General features: G+C 53.4%; 1 protein-coding gene across 6 annotated transcripts in view; it reads left to right on the forward strand.

Annotated features, from left to right (window-relative positions):
* The window catches only part of RASGEF1A (RasGEF domain family member 1A), an 86,595-nt gene extending 78,101 nt beyond the window's left edge, over positions 1–8,494 (forward strand). For all 6 annotated transcript variants that reach the window (XM_019445009.2, XM_019445010.2, XM_019445012.2 and 3 more), the window contains exons 4-13: positions 971–1,108; positions 1,976–2,197; positions 2,748–2,822; positions 3,165–3,257; positions 3,717–3,819; positions 3,907–3,986; positions 4,731–4,922; positions 5,725–5,848; positions 6,269–6,341; positions 6,647–8,494. In XM_019445009.2, the coding sequence (XP_019300554.1) occupies positions 971–1,108; positions 1,976–2,197; positions 2,748–2,822; positions 3,165–3,257; positions 3,717–3,819; positions 3,907–3,986; positions 4,731–4,922; positions 5,725–5,848; positions 6,269–6,341; positions 6,647–6,671 (1,125 nt within the window). In that variant the 3' untranslated portion in view covers positions 6,672–8,494. The remainder of the gene's footprint in view (positions 1–970; positions 1,109–1,975; positions 2,198–2,747; positions 2,823–3,164; positions 3,258–3,716; positions 3,820–3,906; positions 3,987–4,730; positions 4,923–5,724; positions 5,849–6,268; positions 6,342–6,646) is intronic.
* The last annotated feature ends 1,663 nt before the right edge of the window (positions 8,495–10,157 follow it).

The following is a 10,157-nucleotide window of genomic DNA, read 5'->3' on the forward strand; positions in this document are numbered from 1 at the left end:
AGGGGTGGGGGCAGATGTGGGCAAGAAGAAGTGGGGGTGGAGGGTGGTGAGAGGCCCACAGGGCAGCTAGAACAGTCCAGGTTGGGCAGGCAGGGAGCTGGTCAGTGCTGGGGAGCTGTGGTGGGCACAGGAGGGGTGTGGACACATGTGTGTGTGGGGGACAGTGTGGGGCTGGACCCTGAAGACCCGCTGGGATACTGCGGCCAAGCATTTGGCACATCCTCCTCAGGGCTTACCGGTGTGTGGACCCAGGGTGACGGCAGGGGTGCCCAGCCCATCTTTAAGGATAGGAGGTCCAGAGAGGGATGCCTCTGAGTGTCTGCACCCCTTCCCGGCACTTGCCAACCTGTTGCTAACTGAGAGGGGGCAGGCAAGAATCTCTCATTTAAAAAAAAAAATTTTATTTTTGTTTTTGAGAGAGAGATACAGAGCAAGTGGGGGAGGGGTAGAGAGAGAGGGAGACAAAGCCCCAAGCAGGCTCCGCGCTGCCAGTACAGAGCCCGATGCGGGGCTTGAACCCACACACTATGAGATCATGACTCGAGCAGAAATCAAGAGTTGGATGCCCAACCGACTGAGTCACCCAGGTGCCCTGAGAGTCTCTGATTTTTAATAATTTTCCTTGGTTTTCATTGTTGTCATTTTAAATGGCTAACTTCTAATTACAGCAAAGGAAACTAGTTTTCTATGTCATGGTTATGAGAGGACAAGTTTTTTGAAAATAAATTTAAGTGAAAAAGAATGCTGACGTAAGGGGGAATATGAAACCAAGCAGGTACAACACAGCCACAGGTAGACAGAGTGGGGATGTCCTTCTCTAGAACCCTCGCCCCAGCATGGGGCTGGGGAGCAGGTCCCACGAGGGATAATGGGGGTGGGGGTGTTGCAGACCTGGGGGAGATGGGGAGGCTTGTACCACTGGTCATCTTGTGCCCACTCTGGAGGGTGACTTTACACCCTGCCACCCCAGGCCAAGCTGAAGTCCTTCTCAGCCAAGATTGTGCAGCTGTTAAAGGAGTGGACAGAAGCCTTCCCCTACGACTTCCAGGATGAGAAGGCCATGGCTGAACTGAAGGCCATTACCCACCGGGTCACGCAGTGTGATGAGGTGAGGTCTTCCTTAGACCCTGGCAGAACCCCTTGGGTATGTGTCTGGGGAAGGGGGGTCTACTCTCACAGGAGGATAGGTCTTCAGGGACAGCTCTGTATGTGGTCCTCTATGCGGTCACCCTCCCAAGACAACTGCTGGATGGCTCCATTTTTGCCCCTCCCCACAAGACTGCTCAGCTGTCCAGCAATGGGCCAGACTTGCCCTTGGCATCTTCTGCATGTGGGAAATCCTGTGTCCCGAGTGACGGGCTGGAATGAGCCCAGGCCCCACCTTTCCTGGGCTTGGGGTGAGTGGAGTGGGGACCTAGTAAGAGGTTTTAAGAGCCTGTCTACATCTCTGGCTCCCAGCTCCCTCCTGGCCTTCTGTGGAGACAGGAAACCTGGCTGGCTGGGCCTCCACAATGAAAGTGCTCTGTGTGCTCAGCAGTTTCTGTCTGGCTGGAGGGCTCAGAAAGCCCAGGGAGAGTTCGGGGGGCTGCTCCCACCCAGAGAACAAAGGTTCCTGGTCCTGGAGGAAGCCCTTCCAGATGCTCTCCTCCCTGCTGTGGGGAGGCCAAAAGTATTTCAGCTAGAGAGCATTAGGAAAACCATGGTTTTCAGACCCAGAAGACTACCTCTGGCCCTGCCCTGGCCCTCCGTTCCCATCCCCACAGGACAGCCAGCTGAGCCACCCTCCTCAACGGTACTCAGAGAAGCCCACACTGTGTTCCATTCTACCTTCAAAAGCCCAAACACTCATGGCAGGTTTTAGTAGGGAAGTGCATTCAAAGTCGGGCACATCCCTGGAGAGGAAATGGGTTTCTCTGGAGAGGTGGTGGCCTTGCCGGCCCACACCTGCACCTTTGTTGTCCCCTGACCTCCATAGGAGAATGGCACAGTGAAGAAGGCCATTGCCCAAATGACACAGAGCCTGCTGCTGTCGCTGGCTGCCCGGAGCCAGCTTCAGGAGCTGCGGGACAAGCTTCGCTCACCGGCGATGGACAAAGGGTCTGTCCTCAAGACTAAGCCGCCAGCCACTCAGAAGGACATCCTGGGTGTGTGCTGTGACCCCCTGGTGCTGGCCCAGCAGCTGACTCATATCGAGCTGGTCAGTGCTTCATTGTGCCCTGCCTGGCATGGGGGCGGGGGTGCACTCACCAATGCTGGACCCCCAGCATCTTTCTCAACATAGTGCTGCAGGGCCTCCCCTGCTGGTCAGACTGGGGTGTCAGGTGAAGCTCACTTGTCAGCTCCTGGGTCCCTGGGATCACAGCAACCCCACGTATAGGGGAGGGGCTGGGATGATGGGGACTGGCCCAGGAGGTGAAAGGCTTAGAGGGGGAGGGCCTGTTCCCCTGCCCTGTCACCTCATCTTGCCTATGCCCTGGGCTGAGAAGGTACCCTGCACCTAGGAGCCACTGCCCCCAAGACTTCCACCTCATCCCATGAAGCCCTGGGAGGGGAGGGTCTTGCAGACCCCTGGGGTGCATTTCAGGGCCTGCCACTGGCTGGGTGCTCTGATCAAGGAGGGCCTGCAGTGCACCCCTGCAGAAAGGTCTTCACAGGTACTCTAAACATGGCCTATACCCCGAGTGTGGGGCCTGCCGGAGAATGGCAGGTTCATCACCCCTCCTGTGCTACCTCCTCGCCCATCCTAGGAGAGGGTCAGCAGCATTCACCCTGAGGACCTGATGCAGATCGTCAGCCACATGGACTCTCGGGACAAGCACCGGGTGAGGGGCTGCTGTGTGCTCTGTGGTGGCCTTAGGGTGGGCCTAGCACCTATACCTATGCAGGGTGGGGGCCTTACAACCAAATGTTAGGGGTGTGGCCTGGTGCCTGCCCCAAGGGGTCAGCAGACAGCTATTCAGGGTGCTGTATACTGGAAGGGGGCCACTGTTCCCAGGAGCCTGGGGATGGGGCATCCTGGGAGACCTGGACCTGTCAGCTGCCCACACCCCACCATCACTTTGTCTCTTTTGGCCATGGTTCCTGCTCATTTCTGGGGTTAGGGCTGGGGCAGCACCTGCTGGCAGGGTCCTCAGGTTCCCTGTGACCTGTTGTGTTTCTCCCAGTGCCGAGGGGACCTGACCAAGACCTATAGCCTGGAGGCCTATGACAACTGGTTCAACTGCCTTAGCATGCTAGTGGCCACCGAGGTGTGCCGGGTAAGTGCTGCAGGGCCCATATGGGTGGGGTGACACTGTCCCTTCTCTGGACCCACAGTGCTTCCTGAGGCTCTGACTTCTACACCCCTGAGATGATAAAACTTTGAAAGTGGAGACAGACGTCTCCATTGCTGGGGCACCAACATCCCTGTTCCCCCCTACCCTCCAGCCAATCTCACAGTAATTATGAGACACCCATCCATGGAGTGTACCTGGCATGTTCTGTGAGTTTATCTGGGACTCCCTTAGTACTCTCAGACTGCACTCCTGCCCCTGTGCCCAGCACCGAAAATGCTACAGCTGCGTTTCCTGCCTCTGCAGCCAATGAGCATCTCCCCAGCCCTGGGTCTGACAGCTCTGAGGGCCCAGTGTAGCTCCTGTCTAGGCTGCTCTTCAGGGACTGGTTGGGGGGTTACTCCTGTAGGGGGCTCACCCTGAAGCTGTTTGGCTGCTCTCCAGGTGGTGAAGAAGAAGCACCGGACCCGCATGCTAGAGTTCTTTATTGATGTGGCCCGGGAGTGCTTCAACATCGGGAATTTCAACTCCATGATGGCCATCATCTGTGAGTGGCCAGGCCCCAGGGGCTTCCTATCCAGCTTCTGCATGGCCTACCTAACCCCACCCTGACTCCACCTGCTGTTCCCTGCAGCTGGCATGAACCTCAGTCCTGTGGCGAGGCTGAAGAAAACATGGTCCAAAGTCAAGACGGCCAAGTTTGACGTCTTGGAGGTAAGCACCTCAGCCATGTCCTACATTGGCCTGAGGAGGGGTGAGCCTCATCCACTCTGCCCCCTTGCTCAGAACCCACTGCCCACAGTGCCATCTGGTGTAGGGCATGTTGAGCTGGCCTGGCTGCTCTAGGAGGTGGGTAGCTGAAGCTCGCCTCGGCCCTTGGAACTTTAGGCAGAACTGGCATTGCCTAAGGCAAGTTCTAGAGAGTGGTTAGGAAAGAGTTTGACAAAAGTGGGTCCCAGGGTGTTGCTGGGGTGTTGGGTGATGCTGACGAAGCAGAGGCTGGCCTTTTCCTGGCTTGAGTTCCTGCGGTCCTGGATCATCCGGGTGGCCCAAGAGTGGGTAGGTTCACCTGCAGCCTTCCCTGAAGTATTTGATCACAGAATCTGCTTTCTGCAAATGTGTCCTACAGAGCTCGTCAGTTTTGGGAGGTGTTGGTCCAAGTAGAAGGGCAAAGGAAGGTTTTGAAAGGAAAGAAGTGAGACCCAGGCTTAGCAGGGCAGGGAAGAGGTGTGTGTGAGCTGTGAGACTTCTCTGTAACTTTCCTCATGTTTGGATCCAAACCCAGTACTCAGCCAGGTGCTCACTCCCAGAAAGGAGGTCTCTTCTGGTGACGGTCCAGGGCTGCCCAGCAGGGAAATGCCTTCCCCATCGCTGTTTCCTGCTCTGCGAAGGGGCATTCTGAACAAGTCAGGGGTACAGGGAGAACACAGCCAACCAGGTCCTCCTGTCTGCCCACAGCACCACATGGACCCATCCAGCAACTTCTGCAACTACCGCACTGCCCTGCAGGGGGCCACGCAAAGGTCCCAGATGGCCAACAGCAGCAGAGAGAAGATTGTTATCCCTGTATTCAACCTTTTCGTTAAGGACATTTACTTCCTGCACAAAATCCATACCAATCACTTGCCCAATGGGCATGTTAACTTTAAGGTGAGCTCAGCACCCTTGTGGCCTGAGGGGAGGGGGGCCAGACTGTCCCAACACCGGGCAGAACAGACCTCTCAGCCTTATCCTAGGGCGGGTAGAATCTGCTACTAGAGCTGAAAAGCAGTGGCCCTTTGCGGAAAGGCCTTTAGGACTGAAAGCTCCAGGGTGGGTTATGTGTGCTGTTTGTGAAGTATAAGGGTGGCCCCAACACTGACCCCACCAGGGAGACACAGAAGGGGCTACTTCTGGGGGTTTGGGAGTGAGGAAGGCTTTAGGCAAGAAGGTACTTGAGCAGGGAGGAGGCAGCAGAATTCCAGATGGAAACCAAGGGTAGCTGGCCAATGGTGGGAAGGTAGGACAAAGGTTATGGGGGCCTGTGTAAGAATCCACAATTCTTTCCTACCCCTTACCTGTGTGAGGTAAGTACTGGACAGCCCCGTTTCCCCTACAGCTCCCCAGAGAATGAGATCATGACACGTTCAGGTTGGTGGTGCTGTGCATGGCTGGCATACCTGCCTCAGCCTGGAGTCCCCGATGGGGCCCTCTTGGGGTCTTGCACGGGGGAGGCACAGACCCTGCTGCAGCCTCGGGCCTAGGCAAAGTGCAGGACCGAGTGGTCTTGGGGACACTTACTGGCTCTGATGCTGCATAAAGTGCTGCCGTGGCCACAAAGTCAGCTGAGCAGGGTCACCGTCCCATCTTGCTGGGGCACAGAATGAAACCGGAACCTACATCCCCTGCCCAAACCAAGGATTTCAAGCTTAAGGTGACAAATGAACATCCAGTTGGTCTTCTGTGCCTTCAGAAATTTTGGGAAATCTCCAGACAGATCCATGAGTTCATGACATGGACTCAGGTAGAGTGTCCCTTCGAGAAGGACAAGAAGATTCAGAACTACCTGCTCACGGCACCCATCTACAGCGAGGAAGGTGAGGCCCGGCTCCCCAGGGCAGCACATCCACCTCCCTGCACTGTACATGTCACCTGACTCCCCACGTCCAGGGCCTCTCCTCTCATGGGGGGTTGCCCTGGGAGGCAGGCCTGATCACAGGGGAAGCTGAGCCCACAGGGCTGAGTACGTGAGGGTGGGCTGTGGGTAGGTGACAGGATGAGAACAAGGAGAGATGTGGCTCTGGAAGCCCCCTGATAGTGTTGCATAACCAGGAAGCTTCTCAGTCGCCAAGCTGCGAGCTCTAGAACCCCAGGGAGCAGAGACCTGTGGACAGGTCCAGACCAGAAGTCACTGTCCCTTCCAGGCCCAGTTGTACCTCTAGAAAGGAAGGGACAACTGGTGTGGTAGGCAGACTGACTGCATGTGGACGTGGGTTCTGAGGGGCTTCTTCTCTCAGCTCTCTTCATCGCCTCCTTTGAAAGTGAAGGTCCTGAAAACCACATGGAGAAGGATAGCTGGAAGACTCTCAGGTAGGAGAACCCCCAGGACGGGCCTGTGAGCCCCCGAGACCAGTCCCGTGCCCAAGTCTGCTGGAAGGGAGAGGACTGGGGAGCGTGATGGATCTGCCCTTCTGAAAGGCAGCCAGGGGTGTCTCTACACAGGCTGCCAGTCGGTGGGAGGCTGAGGACTTGGGTCTGAGTGTCGCTGACGCTTCCCCTCTTGGCCGGATCTTTGAATCCAGGCCGTCCCCAAATAGCGTGGCCTGCCTTCTGCCTGCTCAGGGGAAGGGCCTGCCAACCACCTGACCATTTCTCTGTGCCCTGCTTACCTTTAGGACGACTCTCCTTAACAGAGCCTGAAGGCACGGATGCAGCCTGCAGACGCGGGACGAAGCACACACATGCACTGAGTTTTAATCTTGATTGATAAGGGTTGAGATGAGGAGGCCTCACTGGTTGGGGTCCATTTTGTATATAACTTTTATGAAAAAAAAAAAAAAAAAAGTAATTATTTCATGCATCAACCTTTGGCACTTACAAAAGTTTTTTTGTTTGTTTATTTTAAATAACAGGGCAGGGCCCTGCTTCGGGGAGGGTGGGGAAAGAGTATCATGGGAGATGGCATCCATGATAACATCTTATTCTAATGAAATGTAGATTTTTATTTTCTACTTTTGATTATTAACATCTTACGAAAAAATATTAAAAAAAAAAAAACCCAGCCAAAACCAATGTGAGCCCTGCCTGCTTGGACGCCCTTCCAGCCAGTGTCTCTGATGTCGGGGTTAGTGCCTTAGAGAGTACTGGAGGGCTGGTCTCCCACTCTATTCTTTTAGCCCTCAGCCAGCCAGTGCCAGGGAAATGCCAGGAAAGCTCTGCCCTGGGCCACAAAGTACCTGCCCTCAAAACCTAGGCCAGAGAGGTTCTAGCAAGAAGGGCTTGGCTGGCCAAGGGGCCTCATTTGCATACTTCTAGAAGCAAACCCTGAGTACAGGCTTTCCAAAGTTTACATTTTCATTTTCCTTTATCAGGGATTTAGGGGGTCGGGGAGGGGCAGGGGGATATCTGGCAGCATATTTCCATTGGAATATGTCTGGCAAATTGTTCTTCAACTACATTTTAGGAAAAGAGAAAATCTAAAATAAATGTAAGGGGGGAGGGTGTGGTGGAATTGTCTGTTTCCCAGGCTATAACGGAAAGGTACACTGAGCTGTAATGAAGAGGGTACAAAGTAGACTTGAGGATAGGGACATTTAAAGCAGTTCCTGAAACTCCAGTACAAAATGAAAAGAAGCAACTTACAAAGCGGTATTCTAGCAGACTGCCTCCTCCTTCCCTCTGGGTGGGGGGCTCCCCTAAGGGAATCTGAAACAGAATATTAGCCAGACCAGACTGCTGGAGCCCACTCACAGAAAACTGCCCAGCATTTGGAGGTATTTTCCATACCCAAACTTGAGTACACTCCATTTTCTGTCTTTCTGGCTATGGGAGGGCAAGTCCTGATCCCTCAAAAGCCAGAGGTGGGCCATCTGCTCTGACTCTCTCTCCCTCACAGCAGGGCTTTCATTCTGCACAAGCAGATTCAGAACTACTCACCCTTGTTTCTCTCCGTATGCCTGGCTTCCCAGGAGCCTGCAGCCGAGATGCCCAAGTGAGGATGGGTCAGTTAGTTGCTAATTCCCAAAGCTCCTAGGAGAGCCTGGAGATGTGGAGGTGAGGCCTCAGGAAGGGGTGGCTCCCCAATCCGATATGGACGTCGCCCTCAGCCCTGGGTGGAACAAGATTATTTACACTGTATTGTCACAGTGTTTTTGCACTTTTCAGATGTTCTAGATAGTACATATTGTATCTTGGTAGTACATATTGCTTTGTTTATGTATTTGAGATACAGAAAGGCTAAAAACTTGAGAATATATATTTGGAATACAACGTTAGAACACTTTGTCTTGCGAGTTAAGGAGCTTTCATGTCAGTGTGCACTCCACGGGGTCATCAGTCCTAGTACCTACCTGATACAGTGTCTATGTTTGCTACTTTATTTTCCTGATTTGATACACACCTTATGATGTTTTGGTATTTTGAGATGAACTCTGAGTACAAAGCTGTACCGTAACACAGGATGTCAGTTGTTGGTGTGACTGGACGTACTTGCATCAATAAAAGAACATGTTGCTCCCCTTGCATGCCTGCTCTCTGCGTGTAGCTGGTGAGGCCTGATGGCTTGGCTGCTGACAAAGAGGTGTGAGGATGTCTAGGTCCTATACGGCCCTTCAAAGAAGGAGCAAGGGTCTCCCACCTACACAACACATTCTGACAAAGGGCTTCAAATAAATAATGCAAAACAAGACCAGGTTGTAGAAGAGTTGTGTTCTGGTCCTGCTTTCCTCAAGGAAAGATCCAAAACTGTATCACTAGTTGATTGTATCACATGGTCCTAAAAGTTTGGCAAACTTAACCCATGTAAGACTGTAAATGCTCCTTTACTACAGGACTAGTCAGAACTGTCAGTGGGCTCTGTGGGGCTCTGCTGGGGCAAGGGAAGTTGGGGGCACCTGCTGACATCTTTCTGTAGAACAGTTTGCAGAATGCAGTTCTAGATGGGGGCTCTTTCTGTTGTGATGAGTCACCTTCAAGACTACTAAAGAAAAGGGATTTGTTGAAAGGCACATGAGAGTTTGTGGAATTGAAAGAAAAGCATTGAGACACCGGAATGGAAGCCAAACTCCCACCTGTCCCTCTCCAGCCTATCCCACTGCCACTCTGTCAACAATGCCCAGGCTGGACGAGGTCTGCTCTACAGTTCGCTGAACCTTACCCTGTTCCCTCAGAGCTAACTCGGGCTCATTTTTCAACGTGTACAGTGTCTGTCATCTGCCCAACAGAAACCTTTCTGTGATGGGCGTGCTCTCTACCTGCATTGCTGCTGGTTACATCTGTGCACTGAGATGTGGCCAATACAACTGAGGAATGGAATTTCTAATTTGAGGTGTAAACACCTAGTGGCCACTGTACTGAACGCTAGGCCTGTGGGGCTTTGTCACCTGCTGTCCTTCCAGTGGCCTATGGACAGCACACAATAGGTGCTTAGGTGTTTGTAGAGCAATGAGGACACCTATGAGGATGCACAAGTGAGTTTTGGGGAAATGACACTTTTTCAGTCTTTATGATTCAATGGAATTCTTCATTTCCTGGTAAAGTCATTTTTGAACGTTTCTACCTACCTCAGCTGAAGAAGGGGCAGCACATCCTTCAGTGTGTGTCTTGGCCGTGGAGCTTGAGCTGGAAGTGCATGGCGAGCTCTCTTGGCTAGCTGTGGTGCTCCTGCACCCACAGAGTAGTCCCCCTAGGGCATGCTTCTCAAGGTGTGGCTCTTTGACAGCAGCATTAGCAGCACTGGGCACTTGGTCAAACCGATCTCACAGTCCCTCTGCAGGCTCGCTAAAGGGGAAAACGGGGTTGGGGAGTCCAGAGTGTTTGGGAAGCTCCTCTGCTGATCCTCACAGCCTACCTTTCCCAGGTACAGCCCACTTCCCCCAGTGCACTCTGCTTTGCACACATCAAACCTCCACGTCACTAGTGCACGTCCTTTAATGTACTATGGTCCTGTGCTCGCACACATTCTTCCAGAGTCCCCTTACAGCTTCTCTGTAGGGTGAGTGGTGCTCTGTGCTCCTCCGGGCCCCATCTGTTTTCTCACCTTATACCATTGGCATCCGTCTTGCCCATGAGTCTTGGCTTTCTGAGTAGGAGCCACTTGTGTAGCTGTGTGGCCAGCGATCAGCAAGGTGTGCAGCTCCTACCACCACCATATGACGACTGAATGCTGCCTTTCACTTCACACACACA

This window comes from Panthera pardus, unplaced genomic scaffold (genome assembly GCF_024362965.1).
Source record: "Panthera pardus isolate Hobbes unplaced genomic scaffold, ASM2436296v1 HiC_scaffold_22, whole genome shotgun sequence".
NCBI classification, from domain to species: domain Eukaryota; kingdom Metazoa; phylum Chordata; class Mammalia; order Carnivora; family Felidae; genus Panthera; species Panthera pardus.